Raw genomic sequence first — 22770 nt, forward strand, 5'->3', positions numbered from 1 at the left:
ATGACAATAATACATAAATAACAACAGACTACTAGCAGTTAACTGATATGCCAGCTCCAGACTTCAACTAAACTGACTGAAAGATTATGATTTCATCATATGAACATCAGGCACAATCCTTCCCGTTAGGGGTTTAGTATCATACCATCATAACATATATGAGAAGAACATAACCCGTGTCATGCCAACAACTGTTTTTAGAATAAATGTGTTTAGTTCCGATGCAAAGACCTTATCAATGACTCAATATTAACGCCAAAATATGCAATCTTTAATGACTTGACAACAGTATCGTAATTATATCCCTTCTTAATAAGTCTATTCAAAGGTTTTGTAAGTTTCTGAGGTGAATACTGACACCTTTGTGCTTTATAAAGAATATTACCATAAAAAATTGGATGTGAAATACCTGAACGTATTAAAAGTCTGCATGTTGAGCTATATTTACGAATAATGTCTTTATACCGATGATAAAATTTAGTAAATGTTTTGACTAGTTTGTGATATCGAAAACCCTGGTGTAATAATTTTTCAGTAATACATAAATTTCTCTCGTTAAAATCTAAAACATTGTTACATACACGAGCGAATCGTACAAGTTGAGATATGTAAACACCGTAAGATGGTGACAAGGGAACGTCACCATCTAAAAACGGATAATTAACGATAGGAAATGAAAAATCATCCCTTTTATCATAAATTTTAGTATTCAGCTTTCCATTAGTGATATAGATATCAAGAATGCTTTTGGCACATTTAAGTCATTTCATAACATGATGACAAATGAAAATGCTAAAGCTGAAGGTTTTTCCGTTTTCGTAAACCATTGAAATTTGTATACTGTTACATAAAAATGGTTCTTTGAGTTAGGTGTTGTTTTATTTTCTATTCTAATGCATTATTTGCATATTTACGAATTTCAGCAAGTCAACTAAGGATTTGACCTTAGCTCGTGAGAAAAACATGTTGAGTAAAAATGGCAATTATTTGGTTTAAGAATTAAAAGAATAAAGTTAATTTTTTCTAGCTGTTATTTACAAAATAATTCATGCAAGCTACAGATTTATTAAAAAGTTAAAGCATTATCTAACAGGGAGTAAAAAGGACAGCAACACACGGTATTCCTACCCGACCTTCAGTTTTTAAATGATCGTATTTGTTCTATTAGAAACGAAATAATTCATGGAAGCTATAGATTTGTAGGAAATTTATACATGGCCTGATCCGTGATATTGAATTTTATCCTGATCCTTATCTGAAAAAGATGAAGCAGTTGAGTTTAATTATCTCATGGGCGGTTACAATCACAGAGAGTAGTCTTAATTTTTACCCTGCCTTTTCTTCTTTATTTCAAGAAGTGGAAAAATAATTGATCGTGTATAAAAATCACTCTTGGAAAAGATTGAAAAATACCAACATGGTTTGAATTACTTTCCTTACACTGCTTTTAAATTATGTATTAAAAAATGTTGTATTGTGTTTAGGTGATAAGCTGTCAAACTATTTTTAGAAGTTACTTTTTAGCTCACCTGGCCCATCACTTGGCATCGGTCGTTGTCGTTAACTTTTTACATTTTTAACTTAGATATTCACTGAATGGAATAGAACCAAACATGGCATGAATGTTCCTTATGAGGTGCTGACCATGTGTTGTTACTTTGAAGCGGATTTATCATCTAAGATGGACACTAGACATTGCTAGCAGGGCTTAGTTTAACATAGGCCCTTTTGGAAAAACATACAAATTTCCCTCTTTTATAAAACCACTGAAAGCAATGAAACCAAACAAAGTAAGAATGTTCCTTATGAGATGATGCCCAAGTGTTGTTACTTTGCAGCCAATCCATGATTAAAGATGGCCGCCAGTGGGGAACATAGTTTAACTTAGTACCTTATGGGAAATACATACAAATATCTTTTTTAGCTCACCTGGCCCGAAGGGCGAAGTGAGCTTTTCCCATCACTTTGCGTCCGGCGTCGTCCAGCGTCGTCGTTAATTTTTACAAAAATCTTCTCCTCTGAAACAACTGGGCCAAATTAACCCAAACTTGGCCACAATCATCATTGGGGTATCTAGTTTAAAAAATGTGTCCGGTGACCCGACCAACCAACCAAGATGGCCGCCATGGCTAAAAATAGAACATAGGGGTAAAATGCAGTTTATGGCTTATAACTCAAAAACCAAAGCATTTAGAGCAAATCTGACTCAGGTAAAATTGATTATTAGGTCAAGATCTATCTGCCCTGAAATTTTCAGATGAATCGGACAACCCGTTGTTGGGTTGCTGCCCCTAAATTGGTAATTTTAAGGAAATTTTGCCACTTTTGGTTATTATCTTGAATATTATTATAGATAGAGATAAACTGTAAACAGCAATAATGTACAGCAAAGTAAGACCTAAAAATAAGTCAACATGACCAAAATGGTCAATTGACCCCTAAGGAGTTATTGCCCTTTATAGTCAATTTTTAACAATTTTCATAAAACTTGTAAATTTTACTAACATTTTCCTCTGTAACTACTCGGCCAAGTTCATTATAGATAGAGATAATTGTAAGCAGCAAAAATGTTCAGTAAAGTAGGATCTACAAACACATCACCATCACCAAAACACATTTTGTCATGAATTCATCTGTCCTTTGTTTAATATTCACATAGACCAAGGTGAGCGACACTGGCTCTTTAGAGCCTCTTGTTTGTTATTTCTTTATGTCTTTACTGGGAATCGAACCCGTTGACAAATTCTGCTATGTGTTTCTGACATCAACATATCGACGAAACATCTCAGCTACCAATGGATTACGATTTAAATGTCTTATTTATAAATATTAATTAAATATATGATATACATCGGTACAAAGGACACACAATGATTGTACCTTTATATATACATAATAGGCAAACGTATAGTATAAGTTCGTAGCTGCGGGGTTTCATGATTTTAAAGATCAATGAGTTAGAGGTTTGGATTTGTTGATTTAGGTTAAAATCTCTGTAATCTCTTTTGATGTCCCTATTCTCTAGTTTTTCTAGGTTTTTTTTTTGGTTTGTAAGTTATAGATGTTTTGTTTAATAAAAAATAGTTTTAGTATCGGATCATTGTTGGCAATTACACATGTTTGATACGAAAATGATATATTCTATTTGTCCATTTTTATACGACCGCAAACATTTTTGCGGTCGTATATTGGTATCACGTCGTCGTCGTCCGATGATGGATGGTTTCTGGATAATAACTTTAGTATAGAAAGTAGAAATCAATACAATTTTAGCACAATGTCTATAACCACAAACGGAAGGTTGGGATTGATTTTGGGGGTTATGGTCCCATCGGTTTAGGAAAAAGGGGCCCAAAACATACATTTATCTAGTTTCAGGACAATAAGTTGTGTATAAGTATTTCAATTACTCTGAAATTTTACCACAATGTTCATACCATTACGTCGACGATTGGGATTTATTTTGAGGGTTAGTTTAAACATATATTATTGTTAAAAACAAATAGATTTAGACACATGTTTTTCAACTTAGTTCCGTCTTCTCCTTCTCTTTGAGGGTTATGGGGCAAACAGTCTAGGAACTAAGGGCCAAAAAGTTGCCAAAAACGCATTTTTTAAGTTTCGGGACAATAACTTATGTTTGACTGTATGGATCTCTCTGACATATAATGAAGGGAAGGCTTGGTGTCAGTTTGGGGTTAATATCCCTGAACATTTAGGAATAAGGGGCCAAAAATAAGCATTTTTCTAAATTACAGACAATAACTTGTGTTTAAGTGTATGGATCTCTCTGAAATTTACTACACGGTTTCTTACAATCTAATTAAAAACCGATCTCTCATCGCTCCTGTTTCTGATATGTCGCGTGGGAGATCTAACGAAACCGGCTTTGAGGTCACATGTGAGTGAACTAAAAGTCATGAATTTATAAAGATATGCAAATGAGTTGACGACCTATTAATAAGCCAATCAAAAAAGTTTATGAATTATTATGACTGACGATTTCGTCGTAAATAAAATGAGTTACATTCCTTTGCCTTACGTTAAACTTCCAAGATCGTGGAAGACTCAATTTCATTGGTCGAAAAAGACACACCTACGGGTTTCGTTAGATCTCCCACGCGACATATCAGAAACAGGAGCGATGAGAGATCGGTTTTTAATAAGATTGGGTTTCTTACTACCAAGGAAATGCTGGAATTTAGTTGTGGGGTTCTTGCTCCAAAGGGGTTTCAATAAGTGAGGGGCAAAAAAGGGGCCCAAATAAGCATTTTTGTAGTTTTCAGTCAATAACTTGTGTTTCAGTGTATAAATCTCTCTGAAATTATACCACAAGTTTCCATACTACAAAGGGGTGGTTATAGGTGGTGAAGAATCAAATCATTAAGCAATTACTAATTAGGGTCAAAAGGGGGGGGGGGAGAAACAAGGGTTTTTCTGGTTCAAGACAATTTAAAGACAGTGAAAGGGAGGTAATCCAACGGTAGAGTGGGTAAAATTTTTCTCATTTCAGATTTCAGAAATTAAAAAGATGTTTCCTTCAAACATTTTTTTGATGGGATTTATATTCAATAACATAAGTGTATTGCTCAAAAGCCAAAAAAAAAAGTTCATTAGACCACATTAATTCTGTGTCAGAAACCTTTTGCTGTGTCAACTATTTAATCACTATCCAAATTCAGAACTGTATCAAACTTGAATGTTGTGTCCATACTTGCCCCAACTGTCCAGGGTTCGACCTCTGCGGTCATATAAAGCTGCGCCCTGCGGAGCATCTGGTTTTTTCATAAATTATTATAGTATCATTTCATCTTTTTTACAACATAATTTTATAAATATTTATTTGCAAATTCCTAGGCTAGAAAATCGTGATGTGTCTAGAATTAGACTTCTCGCTTGAAATTTTTGACAATGCTATGATATACTATATAATTATATATGTTCTTTGATGGGTTGTTCCCGGCTTTGACACATTTCCCATTTCAATTCTCAATTTTATTAGAAATAAGATCGAATATGTATGTCTTTTTTTTTTAAAAACAGATAATATTCAGATGCCTGATATATGAACATCTTTAAGGGCAGATGTACTGTGTTATATTTGTATCGTTTTAACCATTTTCAATTGTGGTATTTAATTTATTGAAATGCATCGTTTGACACGATAACATTGTTAATTAAAAACCAATTGTTATCTAAGGGTGTATCCACAAAAAAACAATGTATTTTAATATGAAAGTTGTAAAATTAAGTTTAAATTACCATTTCAATCGTCAAATAGCTTATTGTACGCTGATTCCAAAAATATATGGTTTCTATACAATATTTTTTAAATAAGGGAGATATTTTGTTACTTCCGGTTTGAAAAATGTTACTTCCCATAATATTTGAATATTTACTTGACACTGATTCCAAAAATATCTGGTTCTATATACTTTTATATTAATAAAGTACAAAAAATAGCTACTTCCGGTTTACACTAGGTCACTTCTGGTTGTTTTTTTCAAGGTTAAATGGTTTGATACCTTTTGCCAAAAGTCTCATGGCTTAAATTTATCATGTATACATTTGAGGTAAAAGCAAAGGTCAAAATCTAGAACGTCAAATTAAGCTATGACCTTGAGATCAATTTCAAGGTCATAAACCAAGGACCTCAAATCAAAAGACTATAGGTCATAACTATATTTGGTAAATGAGTTATATCACCATACGCGTGTTTTTAAATACAAGAGGGGAGAAAACTCCCTTTTACGTTCAACGTACCCTTGCAATCAAAATTTACGTGTTACAACATGTCACAACTAACAATTTAGTAAAAATAATTTGTTGATATCGTATACGGTTTTGGGGAATTAGTGAAAATAAGCCAAATTAAAAAATTAGTATATGACCCTGACCTTTGACCTTGACCTAATTTTTACTATTTTTTCTGGACCAAGGACCTCCAATCAAAAGATCCTAGGTCTTTATCACTTATGGTTTACAAGATAGAAATGCATATCACTTATTTCAAATCCATAAGGGGAAATAAATCTCATATGGAGCGTTCATATTGCTTCGGTCAAAAAAGGACAAATCATGTGAAGGATATAATGAGCAATTTTATAAAATAAATTTGTCGTAATCTTTTATGGTTGCGTAGGAGTAGTGGACACAAGGAAAACAGTGTTTGTGGAGATAACTCCTACAAAGAAAAGTATTTGTTTATGCAGGGTAAATTTCAAAAGGGCATAAACTGTTCGATATCATATACCAAATATATAAAAGACATATTGCAAAACAAATATTTATCGCAGGCACAAAATTAGGCGGAAGGAAAAAAAAAAACCAATTGTTCAGACAACAATTGAAAGTGTTTCCACATCAAAGAAATTCTGATAAGAAGATAGTTTCTTCATAACAATGTGATACATAATGGTTTAATTATATTTTTGAGTGATGTAAGGGAGATAATATGCTACTTCCGGTGAAATGAATGTCACTTCCTGTCTCATATGATACTTCTTTCACACTGATTCCAAAGATATATAGTTTCTATATACTTTTGTATGTAGAATGGGAGATAATTGGCCACTTCCGGTTTGTTGGAAGTCATTTTAAGTCTTCAGTAATCAGTTTTGGAATCTATATGACAAGATATATGGATTCTGAGTACTTTTATATGAAAAAATTGCAAACTACTTCCGGTTTTCTCAAGGTCATTTGTCACCTAACCTTTTGTACAAGGTCAAATGCCTTTATGATGAACTAAGTTGAAGTTGTAATCAAATAACCTCATACGAAGACATTTCAGGGGCATCAACTCCTATAAGATGCCATTTAATTGTAGCATATCTTCATAACAATAAAGCAGACATTTTGCACTTGCTTTTTTATATGTATCTTTCAAAGTGTCAGAGAAAATGCAAAAACAAGCAGAAGTCACAATTGAGAACTTGACCTTAACCTTTGACCTTGACCTCATTTTCTAAGTAAGAACCTAGAGGACTCAAATAAAAACATTCCAGGGTTGTACGGTTAACTGTTTATGAGTTAAAAAAAATATACAGACAAATTTATTTTGTAAAGGTAGATAACTCTTATAAAATTTCATTGAATCGCTTCGATCCAAATTAGTCAAAAATTCTGGAGGATGTAACCAACAATTTGTAAAAAGAATTTTGTCACTATCTTTTTTTGTTACGAAGATGCACACATTTGATAAACTGTGAATAGGGAGATAACTCTTACAAAGAAAATTATTCGTCTTAGCAGGGTAACATTTAAAAGCGCATATACTGTGCGATACAATAAAAGAAATACCTAAGAGACATATTGCTAAACAAAAATTTCAAAATGGGGTGGGGAAAAAAAATAATAATCAGAAGAAATACAATAAGTTTTTCCACAGAAAATTGGAAAGACTTAATAATCAGAAGAAAAACAATAGGTGAAAGTGGAAAGACCTAATTAAACTCCCTTACAATAGTATACCTTCTAATTAAGAATAGGCTTTAATTTTGAAAAGACAGTAACACTATAGTTTAAGTTATAGATACAATTGATAAGCGTTGATTCTTGAAAAACAAACCATTCACCCTCTGTTGTATATTTATCTCAGAAAAACTGTAAACAGCAAAAATTGTTCAGCAAAGTAAGCACTAAAAATCTAAAATTGCCAATTGACCTCTTCTGGAGTTTGCAAAAATATGTTCCTCTGAATTTACAAGGCCAAATTTATTATCATGATTATAGATAAAGATTATTTTAAACAGCAAGAATATTCATTTAAGGTAGCACAATACAAAGATATTTTTCACTCCCAATCAGACAAATTTAAACTGATGTAATTGGTTTCATCCTTCTTTATATTTTATAAATGAGGTACCAAAAGAAAGAAGAAAGATTAATCTTTCAAATTGTGATAATTTCATTATGACGTAATTATTACATAATTAATTATTATGTAATTAGTTGCTATATTGTGATGTCCACACTTGAATGAATTTAGCGTCTTTGTTCTTCATAGCATCCCAAAATATTTTATAGATTCTTGTACAACACAGCTTGACCTCCAAAACTGTGTCTCCGATTTCCAAAAAATCAATAGAACAAATTGATACCCAATTGAATTTAGCGGTCTCTTATGAATTGATGTTGGAAACTTCATTGAAGATTTATGAGAGAATGAAATGCAATAGGAAAAATCTGAGACACTGTTTTGGAGGTCAAACTGTTGTGCAAGAATCTATAAAATATTTTGGGATGCAAGGAATAACAAAGAAACTCAATTCATTCAAGTATGGGCATCACAATATGACAACGTATTACATAACAATTAATTATGTAATAATTTGTCATAATGCAATTATTACAATTTGAAAGATTAATCCTTCTTCTTTCTTTTGGTACCTCAGAAAGGGAATTACTAGAGTGAGTGATGAGGCTGTCAACTTGTCTGATAGTCTAAAAATTGTTGATATTAGACGCCATTTCCAAAGATTGCTGAAATGATCAAATTTTACTGAAGTCAATGAGACTTCATGGTATGGAGTTTATAACATATATGAGTTTGCGCAACTTAAATTTTTTCAGTCAACAGCATAAGTCTTTCAAAGTATGTTCTTTGTACAAAGATTTCTTAGAAATATCCTTAACTGATTATAGAGCAAGTGAAAGATGTCATCAAGAAAAAAGAAAGACTATAAATGGTGAAGACATTCTGTTTGCCATGTCTACCCTGGGTTTTGATAGCTATGTAGAACCACTGAAATTGTATCTTCAAAAATACAGAGAGGTATTTTATTTCTAGATATGCATAGACCTGTTTTACCAGGCCTGCTTGGAGAATCAGTGTCCATCATTATTTTTAAAATAGTAATGCCCCTTGTAAACATTATTTTATGGAAAATTGCATTCTTTGAACTCTCATGTGTTCAATTCTTGCCAGATTTTTTAGAAACTTAGTATATATTTTAGCAATGTACTAGACATCAACTTGAAACTTAGTACACATGTTCCCCATGATATGATCTTTCTAATTGTAATGCCAAGTTGAAGGTATGACCCCAATTTCACGGTCAACTCAACATAGAAAATAACAGTGCAAAGTTCAGGTTAAAGTTTTTGGTCAAGGTAGATTTTGATGAAGTTGAAGTCACATCAACTTGAAACTTAGTACACATGTTTCCTATGATATGATCTTTCTAATTCTAATTCCGAATTAAAGTTTTGACCCCAACACGGTCCACTGAACATGGAAAATGATAGTGGGAGTGGGGCATCCATTTACTATGGACACATTCTTGTTTACCAAATTTCACGGTCCATTGAACATGGAAAATGATATTGCGAGTGGGGCATCTGTATACTTTGGACACATTCTTGTTTGTTTTTTTTATATATATGCTGAATTTAACGATGTTTTTGGAAAGATTGGAACTTGTTCTAAATATTTCTTAAGGCACTGGCCTCCCTAACAAAACGACAGGTTAGCTACTAAATGTATTCACTGCACTGAAATATAGTTCCCTATAGTTCTCATGTATGTGCACATAATACACATTTAAACTGTGAAAAAATGGGTATATTTTTTTAGCAGTTCATTCAAGAATGTATTTATTTAAGGTGTGTGCATGTGCAGGCTTTTTTAATGAGTTTGATTAAGTAATTGAGTATTGATACAATACTAGTATGATTGACAACTGTCACTATCACCAAACAATCAGAGACAAGGCGGACCTTTAATTACAATGCCCCACCTCCTTAACTGCCAATCAAATTGATCACAATACTTATCAAACTCAGTCTTACATAATTATACAGACCAATACACATCTCAATATACAAATATTTGACCTCATAATTGAAAACACAAATACATGTATATATATTAGGTGTTTGATATATAAGGATGATAGATTTATCCATTGCCTATTACTTTTGATCTACACTACATAAAGTGATTCTGTAAATTTTGTCTGAAAGATAGATGATTAATTAAGAATTAACAAGATCTTTAAAAGGTATTCAAGTAAGGTGTATAATTTACTTGATAAATTTCCAATAATCACCAGTAATTAATCGACAATTTAGGTTAGTTCACTTATTTTTTTTTATTGAAAAAGAATTAAACTATGGTATTGTTCTTTTAAAATTAAAACATGTTTTTTTTTAGTATTGAAAGTGACATTTTCATTTGTTTCTTATAAATCCCACACAAAAATCAAATTATTACAGGTTGTTAGTTATTGATTTTCATGAAATAATAGAAGGTATTGTTCTTGAATACAGTGATAAAGGTAGTGTATATGTATAATTCTTCTAAAAAGAATTGATAAAATTGTGGATGAAAAGCTTAGAGAAGAACAAGCTGGCGTTAGAAGAGGCAGACGATGCATGGACCAAATTTTCACTCTGAGAAACATCATTGAGCAATGAATTGAATGGAACACACCACTCTTCATTAATTTCATTGACTTCGAAAAGGCCTTTGACAGTATACATAGAGAAACTCTTTGGAAAATTGTGAAATCATATGGAATGCTAATAAAAGCCTTCTACAACAGCTTTGAATGCAGTGTCATTCTTGATAGCTCTCTCTCAGACTCATTTGAAGATAAATCTGGTGTAAAACAGGGGTGTAATGTGTCACCAATCCTATTTTTATTGGCCAGTGAACCATGTTTAATTAGCTAGAAGACCTTGATTTTCCTGATGACATTGCCATATTATCAACAACAAGTGAACACCTCCAAGAGAAGACCAACATACTTAACAACTATGCAAAGCAAACTGGTCTGAATGTCAATGTCAAGAAGACCAAGGTAATGTCAATAAATACCAGAAATACAACACCAATAACAATCAATGATCTGCCAGTGTACAGTGTTGAAGATTTCACTTACTTTGGAAGCATCATAAGCAAAGATAATGGAACAGGGAAGGATATAAATCTATCTAAGGCACGTGCAACATTTGCAAGACTTCATACAATCTGGAAGTCCAGCCAGTACAGTTTAAGGACCAAACTGCGAATTTACAACAGCAATGTTAAATCTGTCCTTCTGTATGGACATATGGTTCAGAAACTTGGCGTGTGACCTTCAAAAAAGGTAAACGCATTCCATACAAGCTGCCTAAGAAAGATCAACAGAATATTCTGGCCAATTAAGATCAGCAACAAGAGCCTTTTAGAGAAATGTAATGCTAAGAACATTACAGCAGAAATTAAACAACGAAGATTAAGATGGTTAGGTCATGTACTGAGAATGCCACAACACCGCACACCTAAAACAGCTCTTTATTGGACACCGCCAGGAAAAAGGAAACCAGGGAGACCTAGAATCCCCTTGCGAAGAACTCTTACAGCAGAATTAGAAGCAAAGGGTTACACCTGGGGCCAAGCCCAGTACATGGCCAAGGACAGAGAGAAGTGGAGGCAGTTTGTTTTGGCCTTATGTCCCACTGGGGATGAAGAGGATAAGTAAGTAAGGATATGTATGTGGGAATTTGAACAGTCGAATTGGTAATTCGAATAATTTTCTGTATGATGATGATTTAGATAATTATGTTAATTGTGTAGAACACGTTGAAAGCCCACATATTCAGTATAGAGTGTCTATGGACAAGACAGTAAACACTTTTGGTCGTAAACTTTTTCAGTTGTGTTACGATACAGGTCTAATTGTAGCAAACGGTAGACTACGAAATGACCAGAATGGAAACTTTACTTTCTGTACTAAAAAAAAACCAGCGTAAATGACTATTTATTACTTTCACCGTCAAATTATAATCAAATTAGTGATTTCAAGGTACTATGAATTTTCAGATCATGCGCCTGTATTTTTTTAATTGGACTTTTCTAATAATCGTCCGCCGTTCAAGCCTCCCATGGTACATACTTTTATAAAATGGAATAGTGACCAAAACAATGAATATATACAATCGTTACGTTCACATCAGGACAGTCTTTTCTTATTAGTAAATGACATTTCATCTGTCGACGATATGAACTCCGCAGTTCGAAAGATCACGGACATATTATACATGTACGATTGTGGTTTTGATATATTTGGTCGTACTGTTTTAATCAGAGACAACAACAATTCCAAAAGGCCAAATAATGAATGGTTCTATGAAAAATGTGAAAAAGCTCGCCAACATTTTCATAAAGCAAGGAACTTTTTTCAACGTCATCCTAATGATATAAATAGACTCTCTTATGAAGTTACTAGAAAGAGTTTCAATAAAATAAAACGCCAAGCACAATATACTTTTAAACGGAGAAAAGGCATGGAACTGTGTAATATAGCCAAAACGGATCCCAGAAAATTTTGGTCAACAGTTAAGCATAAAAGCAAGAAAAAATGTGTAATTGATAATGAAAAGATGTCTAGATACTTTGAAAATGTTCTCGGTGCTGATCATCCGGAGCTTTTGAGGAAGTATCAAATCTATTAAATAATGAAACTTTTGATAATTTAGCTATAGACATACATGTTTTAGATTCTGAATTCATAGAGGACGATATTTTAAAAGCGATAACGAAACTGAAATCTGGGAAAAGTGCGAGAAATGATAACATTGTTGGCGAAATGTTCAGGGCCAGTCCGGTATTTTTTGCACCACTTTTAAAAACATTATTTAATTATATATTACACAGTGGAATATATCCTGATTTTTGGACTGAGTGTATCGTATTCCCGTACTGAAAAGCGGTGATTTATCTGATCCCAACAATTATAGACCTATCGTGCTTGTGAGTGTCCTACCAAACTTTTTACAAGTATACTTGCTAATCGGTTACTATCTTGGTGCGAGGAAGAGGAGAAACTAATAAACACTCAGTTTGGGTTTAGGCCAGGCAAATCTACCATAGATGCAAAATTTGTTCTTCACGGTATTATATCGCATGTTCTTCAGCAAAAAAATAAATTATATTGCGCATTTGTGGACTTCGTAAGGCGTTTGATAAACTCAGTAGCAGAATCCTTATATACAAATTATTACGAAATGGCGTAAGCACTAAATTTGTAGCTATGGTGAAATCTATATATTCGTCTGTGCAACTTCGTGTTAAATCTGGAGGTTTGCTGTCTGAGTCATTTGAAAATCTGCTTGGTGTGAAACAAGGAGAACCGTTATCTCCACTGTTATTTTTATTTTTCATAAACGATATAGTCAATGATTTGTCTATTGATGCAACTGATGATGTCGTAACTCTGAACGAATATTTGATATACCTAATTTTATTCCCAGACAATACCGTTTTGTTTGGGAAATCACCTGATATTTTACAACAGTTACTTAATAAATTGTCAACATATTGTATAAAATGGAATATTGAAGTAAACACTGACAAAACCAAAGTAATTGTATTTAGAAATGGCTGGCAGCGGGTTTAGAATAATTTTTTCTATGACAACAACGAACTCCAAATAGTTGATTCATACGTTTACCTCGGAATATTACTGCATTCTAATGGCAAATTTCTACAAACAGAGAAACGTCTGGCTCAGCAAGGATCCAATGCCTTATCAACACTAATGAATACTCTCAAAAGCGTTTACATTTCAACTGATCAATGTTGTATTTTATTTGACAGTATGGTTGGTTGCGTTCTTAGTTACGCATCAGAAATATGGGGCTTTCATCGTGCTCGTGATATTGAATTAATTTTTAACCAATTTTTTAGATTTCTTGTAAAGGTTGGTAAAAATGTACCTATTATTTTTCTATGTGGTGAACTTGGGTATTTGCCTATGTATGTTTCAAGGCGTATTAGAGTTTTAAAATATTGGTTTCATAAGTGTTGTTTACGATGTGTACATGCTTCTGTATAAAGATGTTATTAATGGTAAAACAAATTGGGTGTCTTATGTACGAGATTTATTGTCTAATCTGGGCCTGAACTTTTTGTGGATTTCACAGGATGTAACTAATGTAGTTTTTATACGCCCGTCAAAATTTTGACGGGACATATTATGGTATACAAATGTCCGGTGTCCGTCCGTCTGTCTGTCCGGCGTAAACATGTTGCACCATAACTTGAGAACGACTTATCCAAATTTTATGACACTTAATCTAGTTGTTTCTTATGATGGTCAAATGATCTGTATACTTTTTGGTGAAAATAAGATTAAAACTTTTTGAGTAACGGCACTTTGTAACTAAAACAGGGGTGTGGTTTTTTCACATGTCGCACCTTATCTCAAAAACGATTCTTGATTATGGCTTAAAACTTTAAACACTTCTTAATTATATTAATCTTAATATCTGTATACTTTTTGGTAATGATTCAAAATTTTATTTTTGAGTTATTGAGTATTTTGTAAAAAAGGGGAAATGGGTTTTTTACATGTCGCACCATATCTCAAAAACGATTTATGATTATTGCTTAAAACTTTACACATGTCTTTTTTATATTAATCTGAAGATCTGTATACTTTTTGGTGATGATTCAAAATTTCATTTTTGAGTTATTGAGTATTTTGTAAAAAAGGGGGAGGTTTTTTTTACATGTAGTGCCGTATCTCAAAAACAATTTATGATTATTGCTTAAAACGTTACACACTTCTTTGTTATATTAATCTAAAGATCTGTATACTTTTTGGTGATGATTCAAAACTTTATTTTTGGAGTTATTGAGTATTTTGTTAAACAGGGGAGGGTTTTTTTTACATGTCGCGCCGTATCTCAAAAATAATTTATGATTATTGCTTAAAACTTTACACACTTCTTTGTTATATTAATCTTAAGATCTGTATACTTTTTGGTTTGGATTCAAAATTTTATTTTAGTGATATTTAGTTTTTTGTAAAAAAAAAAAAAAGGGTTGGGGGTTTCACATATCCCGCTGTTTCTCAAAAACAATATATGGTTATTGCTTAAAACTTTCTCAGAAACTATTAATGATTATTGCATAAAACTTCCACACAAGACGTCGGGCGTATCATACGCTCATGGCGCAGCTGTTTATTGATATTGTTAAAAAAAACGTATTACTGATCAATACATTTGTATTTACAAGAGTGGTCCACATCTTTATATGTGATTGTGAAAAACTTTGCATGTATGGAAGAATCAAGACAGATTTTTGTCTTGAAAATTACTTAAATTTCTTTTGTGATGTTCGATTACTTACAAAACTACGTAGTGGAACATTTCAATTAAATATCGAAGTTGGTAGATATACCAATACTCCAAGAGAATTACGATTATGTCTTTGTTGTAATATGAACGTTGTTGAAGACGAATATTATTTTGTTTTAGTTTGTCCTGTATACAGACCTGTAAGGTCACATTATTTACCAAAATACTTTTGTTCTTGGCCAAATATTTATAAACTGGATCAATTGTTAAAAGCTGTCAATAAAACTGTAACTATAAAATTATGTAATTATAAAAGGCAGCATGGAAAATGAGATGTCAGATTCTTACTTAACTTTGTATGATGTGTTGTTTTCTGCTGTTTATTATTGTGTCATATATTTAATATATGTTATAATTGCCATAGCATGTAAATGCTTTTTGCAAATAAATTCATTCATTCATATCAGTAATTGGCTTGAAACAGTTAGTAAAATTTAAAAGCTTTTAATTACATAACAAAAACATTTTATTTCTTAAATTTTATTCCCCTTCAAATGTTTATTAACAATTTTAGTCAGTTGAATATTTAGAAGAATGAATATATAGTTTTGCAATCACGAAAGGTAAAATCCACATTTCAATAAAATAAGTTTTTTGGATTTGTTTACGTTGAAAAGTACATTTTCGATGCTATGTGCTTGAAAATACTTTATAAATTGATCAAAAGACACTCTACAACTTTTAATCTTCAATGTCATATAACCTATGTTTTAACTTACAAAATGCTGCAAAACAACATTTTTATCGAGCCTGCAACTTTTGTTGCAGAAAGCTCGACATAGGGATAGTGATCCGGCTGCGGCGGCGTTAGCTTACTTCTTAAAAGGTTTATATTTTAGAAGGTGAAAGACCTGAATGCTTCATACTTTGTATATAGATGCCTCATGTTACGAAGTTTCCGTCAGTCACATGTCCAATGTCATTGACCTCATTTTCATGGTTCAGTGACCACTTGAAAAAAAAGTTCAGAATTTTTGTAATGTTGAATTCTCTCTTATTATAAGTAATTGGATAACTATATTTAGTATGTGCGTACCTTGCGAGGTCCGCATGCCCGTCAGACAGTTTTCACTTGACCTCGACCTCATTTCATGGATCAGTGAACAAGGTTAAGTTTTGGTGGTCAAGTCCATATCTCAGATACTATAAGCAATAGGGCTAGTATATTTGGTGTATGGAAGGTGTACATGTCCAACTGGCAGGTGTCATCTGACCTTGACCTCATTTTCATGGTTCAGTGGTTATATTTAAGTTTTTGTGTTTTGGTCTGTTTTTCTCATACTTTATACAATAGGTCTACTATATTTGTTGTATGGAATGATTGTAAGTTGTACATGTCTAGCGGGCAGATGTCATCTGACCTTGACCTAATTGTCATGGTTCAGTGGTCAAAGTTAAGTTTTTAAGTTTAGGTCTTTTTATCTAATACTATATGCCAAAGGTCAACTATATTTGGTGTATGGAAATATATTATGATCTATATCTCAGTCCCACAGGTTATATTTGACCATGACCTCAATTGCACGGTTCATTGCACAGTGTTAAGTTTTTTTGTTTTTGTCTATTTTTCTTACTCTATAAGTAGTAGGTCAACTATATTTGTTGTATGTAAGCTTTGTTAGCTGTACATGTCTGCCTGGCATGGTTCATCTGACCTTGACCTCATTTTCATGGTTCATTAGTCTTTGTTTAGCTATCTTGGTTAATGTTAAGTTTATGTGACAGTTGTAATAAAGCTTTATACTTAGGACTATCAACATAATATCAATGATTAGTAAAGAAGGCGAGACATTTCAGTATGTGCACTCTTGTTAAATTATTTTTGTTGACTCTTTAAAGTTCTTAGTTTTAAATTTATCTATTGGTCTTATGTCTTAAAAGGAATGATGGTGAAATTTACTAGGAGAATATTAGAATTGCAATTTTTTTAAGTTCAGTATTTTTGTGATTTTACTTTTTGATCGTCTTGCCATTAAAAAAATGAATATTAACCATTAAATAAAGCCATGAAACTTGGAATAATGGCCATTAATTATAAGCACTTAATTTTTTCATAAAATATATTAATGGGCATGCATTTACCAGATAATGGCCATTAATTTCTATTTTATAACAGTTAATGGGCATGCATTCTGTTTTCAAAATTTTAATGTGTATTAAATGTAACCGTTATTAATAGCACCATTATTTCTATGGGATTTTTAATGGCCATTCCTGTATTTTAATGGCAATTAAAACGACAAGATAGTCATAATAGTGGGCATTACAAAATAACCATTAAATTTGGCATGAAAAAGTAATGATACATCTATAAAAGAATGTAACGGCCATTATTATCTCAATCGATGGATCATTTCTTCTTTATTGGCTGGTTTGTACTTTAATGGTGTGTTTGTATTTAATGGCCATTTAACTCTTTACAAGCCACAAATTAAACACTTTAATGGCTGGCTTGTTTATGTTAGGGTTCCAGTATTAATTGTAAGGGGGGGGGGGGGTCGGAAGGCACTGCTGAATTAATTATAGGGACTGTAGGGGATGGAAGGCTCTTCTAATGAAATTTGATCGGTGGTGGTTATTTTAGAAAGATAACCTGAGCAATTAATGGAAATATTCAAATTTATGCATGGTGGGGTCCAATTTAAAGTGCTGTCCGACTGCCCCTTTAGAAATAGACCAAAACACAAAAAGACAATTTTGATCACTGTATCATGAAAATATGATCAAAGTCAGATGACACAAGGCCTGCCAGTGATATGGACATTATCAGTAAAACTTAACCCTGTTCAAAAATCCATTAATCTCGTCAAGGTCAAGTGAAAACTGTCTGACAGGCATGGAAACCTTGCAAGGCCGTGTACACTAGTCCAAATAATAATGACGTCTTGCAAAGCTATTTTTTTGGGACACCTTCCTACGACGTTATAACGTCTGAACTTTGAGAGAAAATTTTGGGGGGAACTTAGTCCGAGATTACTCTGACGTCCAACGGCTGTTTTGCCAGACAAGCTGGGGCCGTGGGACGTCAGAGCTCATCCCATATCAAAAAGTGGATATTTGCCCACCCAAAATAGATGCGCTGCTTCGTCGCTTCTGATGCCGACTGATGGATTTGGAATTATATAAATCGGGCATCAATCTGTTCATTTTTCATTTATCTCTTCATTTATGTAAGTTTCACCTACCTCCCAAGCTTTATTTTTCCATATTTTAACAGTTTTCACAGTGACCCATCGATTTCGGCATTTTGCCTTTCATTTTCAAAGATAATCACGTGACCACGAGAAAACAGTGATGATTTACATTTACATTATGTAACACCTCGTTCATTTACGATGCAAGTTATCTAAATGTCCGAGAGCTTCCGACTGTAACGTGGTCGGAACTAAATGCTTCATACCGATCTCCTGTAAAGGAGGTGAAAAATCGTGGTTGGCTACTAAATGTTAAACATCGATCTCCTATAAAGGAGGTGAAAAAATATAATTATTTGCATATTTTGAGTCTCGAGACCACGAACTCTCTCGTAACTTGACGTCCATTTGAAAGTGAAAGTCAAAATGCCGAAATCGATGGGTCACTGTGAAAACTGTTAAAATATGGAAAAATAAAGGTTCTTAGGTAGGTGAAACTAACATAAATGAAGAGATAAATGAAAAATGAATAGATTGATGCCCGATTTATATAATTCCAAGGCCGTCAGTCGGCATCAATAGCGACAAAGCAGCGCATCTGTTTTGGGTGGGCAAATATCCACTTTTTAATATGGGACGAGCTCTGACGTCCCACGGCCCCAACTTGTCTGGCAAAACAGCCGTTGGACGTCAGACTAATCTCGGACTAGGGGGAACTTTGAGACTCAACATTTGCATGCAATCTTCATTGCCGGCTAATAATTTTACATTATTACAAAGTCCTACCTTTTCTGTGCTTATTGATGCAAAATTTTTCCAGAAATATCAAAAAGAAATGATAAAATAAGATACGATTCCATTTGAGGTTGGCAAATGTTTATTTTGCTTAGACTGTATTCTGCTTTCAAAATTGTATCCCATTATTTCCAAGAAACGTCACATCCGGCGAATATAAAATATTATAAACGATGGACCAGAATTTCCGGAACGTTCGATTATTATTATCCGGAATTTCGGGTCTGTCAAAATTTACCGAGTTTAAATATGTTCTGTGCCATCTAAACTGGATCCCTGCTGTTGTTTCAATCTTATCTACACAAACTTTGTGTCGAAGTATCAATCACCGAGTGGCCAGTTTTATGTGCGATCAACCTTACAAGTAATAGCTTTTCTAAAAAGCTTGTCGTATTTGAGCTGATCATATTGATGCAGCGGTTTGTGGGTATAGTTTTTTTTTATTGGAATCTTGCATTCCAAGCAATATGAGTATATAGTGTTTTTCTCCTGGTTTCAAACTTCGGTACTGTGGAAAGGACAACAAACACAAAATAATAAAGAACCTGTCAGCTATAGCTAGGAGTATGGAAAAGACATGAAATAGGCATTAATATGAAAATCATGTAAAGTAATAGACATTGATTTATAAATCAGGTTGGTTAATGATCATTAAAATAATAATATTTAAATCATGTCAAGTAATGGGCATTAATATATAAGTTATGTAAAGTAATGGGTCCTTATATAGGTCTTGTACTAATAAATGGCCATTAAAAATAACAGAGGTCATAACATTGATTTGATTTCATTTATGGCCATTAGTTTGATATTATTTATCACTTTCATGGGCCTTACTTTTTTCTCTACAGAAATAATGCCCATCATTATCTTAATGCCCATTAATCTCGTGAAGAGGGAACCTTTTTAGTAAAATTAATGTAAAAGTAATGAAAATTTCATGGATGCTTGCCATTAATCTTTATTTTAATGGCATATTTTACAAAACTATTAATCATTTTCTGACAAAAAGTAATGGGCGATTTTAATGGATTCATGAGATTTAATGGTTTGTTAATGGTATTTTAATGGTTTAGTCTGCAGTATTGTTTAATCTTCATGCTGGAAAAGCACTTTTCCTGCTTAAGACCTGCTGTTTTATGTAATTTACAGCATTAGTGCTTTATTAATTTTCTTTTTTTGTCCCCACCATAATAAGTAACCTTGATATGAAATTATTCAAACTTACAGTACCTCTCTCAATCTTTCCATAAATAATATCCATCACTTTGATTTGATTTTGGATGTCAGGCCAAACTAGGTAAATCAAATGTCCTATTTCAAAATTTACAAGATCTTTGACCACATTTATTTTGTGTCAGAAAATATTATATAAACAGTATCAAGCTTGAATATTGTGTCCAAACTCCAAGCTTGCCCAAACTGTTCAGGGTTTGACCTCTGAGGACTTATGAGGCTGTGCTCATCGAAGCATTTAATTTTAATTTATATAATAGGTTTATATAAGCAATGGCTTTGATGGGTTTCGAAAAATCAGAGCTTGTGAAACATTTTTAAAAGAGTCAGGCCCCTTGGAAATATTGATTTTACGGTTAATTGCATTGTCAGCATTCTCATGTGTACAATTATTGTCAAAACTTTTATCCCCCAACTAGTAGAGAAGGAGGCATTAAGTTTTACCCTTGTCACTTTGTACGTCTGTACAGACGTTGGTTTCCGTTCTTTTACTTTAATTAGTTTGCCTCATCCAAATGTTGTGAAACTTATAAACAATGCTCATTACGACAAAGCAGTGTCACATCAAGTATGCATTTTGGTAGTGTCACTTTTACCACTTTAGAGTTATGCCCCTTTACAATAGAAAAATCAGTTTCCATTCTCTAACTTAAGTTTGCAAATGTTATGAAACTTATACACAATGCTTATTTCCACAAAACTCAGATCGGGTTTGAATTTTGGTGTCACTTATACTAGTTATAATGCACCTTTATAAATGGAAAAAATGCTGAATTTTTGTTTCCCTTCCCTTACTTTAGTTTGCCTCAACCAAATGTTATGAAACTTATACACAATGCTTATTACCACAAAACTCAGATCAAGTATAAATCTGGGTATCATCACTTAAACAGTTCAGGAGTAATGTCCCTTTACAACTTTATATGCAAGCAGGGGCATCATCTATGTCCTATTGACACATTCCCTATTTTTAGCCTACCTGGCACAATGGACCAAGTTAGCTTTTCTCATCACTTGGCTTACGATGTCTGTCGTTAACTGTTACAAAAATCTTTTCCTCTGAAACTACTGGGCCTTATTTTACCAAAGTTGGCCACTATCATCATTGGGGTATCTAGTTTTAAAAACCAACCAAGATGGCCACCATGACTAAAAAAAAGAACATACATGTAGGTAAAATGTAAATTTTGGCTTAAATCTCTGAAACCAAAGCATGTAGAGCCAATCTGACACAGGGTTAGGTAAAATTGTTTATCAGGTCAAGATCTATGTCTCATTGGCAACCATTCCAAAGATTTTAAATTTTATAATCAAATGACTTCATTTAATGGATTACTAGTTATTATAATACATTAAAGTTTGTCTTGTCTTACACAATCATCATAATTACAAGTGTAAATCTACTATCTAGTAGGATTTTTCATTATGTTATTGTGTTGTACTAAAGGAGCCTGCACATATTCAAAATGGTAAAATCAATATCAGTGTACTTACCAAAAGATTTATAATGATGGAATCTATATCAGTGTACTTTCCAAAAGATATATTTCTAAATCCAACAGTCATAAATGCAAGTCTTCAGAGAATAAATCTGCAATTTTAATGTGAACTGTTTGGAACTATTTCATCTGCATCCAATGTTAATTTTACATTTTGTTCATGAGAGAAGACATATTTGCTTGTTCAAATTCTAAATGTGTTGGGGGTTGTATAAGGAATTATCTGATTTCTTTGAAAAGTGCCCAAATTTAATACTGTTGATTACATGAACCTATATCTTGAATATTTTATATACCGGTATATCATAATGAAAATAAAATGCTCGCTGAGCGCAGCCTGATATGACTGCAGAGGTTGAACCCTGAACCGGATGGGCTTATTCATGGACACAATAATCAAGCTTGATACTTTCTGAATTTGGATTGTGATCATATTTTTTTTTACATTAAATAGGTTTCTGACACAAAAAAAATGTCAAGGTCTCACAAATCAATTGGGCAATACTGTGCAATTAAAGATTACTTCTTGAAACTTTTCCAAAATTTGAAATTTGAAAAATTTGGGGGAAAAAAATTAAACCTCTTAAAAAATTGGACCCCCCCCCCTTCTCTGAGTTCAGTATTTTTGTGATTTTACTTTTTGGAGCAATGACCCCAACACTCTATCCCAACCTTTCCTTTGTAGTATGGCACCTTTTAGTATAATTTCAGAGAGATCCATACACTTAAACACAAGTTATTGTATGGAAACTAGAAAAATGCTTGTTTTTTTTGCTCTTTTATGGCCTCTAATTCCTGCATGAATGGGACAATAACCCCCAAACTCAATCCCATCCTTCATTTTGTGATATGGTACTTTGTGGTACAATGTCAGAGAGATCCATACACTTACACACAAGTTATTGTCCAGAAACTACAAAAACACTTGTTTTTGGCGCCTTTTCGGCCCTTAATTTTTACACTGATGACACCAT

At 33.0% G+C, this 22770-nt stretch overlaps 1 protein-coding gene across 6 annotated transcripts in view; it reads left to right on the forward strand.

The window, feature by feature from the left end:
- Window positions 1-22770, forward strand: part of LOC139513912 (nuclear transcription factor Y subunit beta-like) — a 131570-nt gene that overhangs the window by 80457 nt on the left and 28343 nt on the right. For all 6 annotated transcript variants that reach the window (XM_071302856.1, XM_071302852.1, XM_071302853.1 and 3 more), the window contains exon 6: window positions 8647-8776. In XM_071302856.1, the coding sequence (XP_071158957.1) occupies window positions 8647-8776 (130 nt within the window). The remainder of the gene's footprint in view (window positions 1-8646; window positions 8777-22770) is intronic.

The sequence above is a fragment of the Mytilus edulis genome, chromosome 1, assembly GCF_963676685.1.
Source record: "Mytilus edulis chromosome 1, xbMytEdul2.2, whole genome shotgun sequence".
Classification (NCBI taxonomy): Eukaryota; Metazoa; Mollusca; class Bivalvia; order Mytilida; family Mytilidae; genus Mytilus; species Mytilus edulis.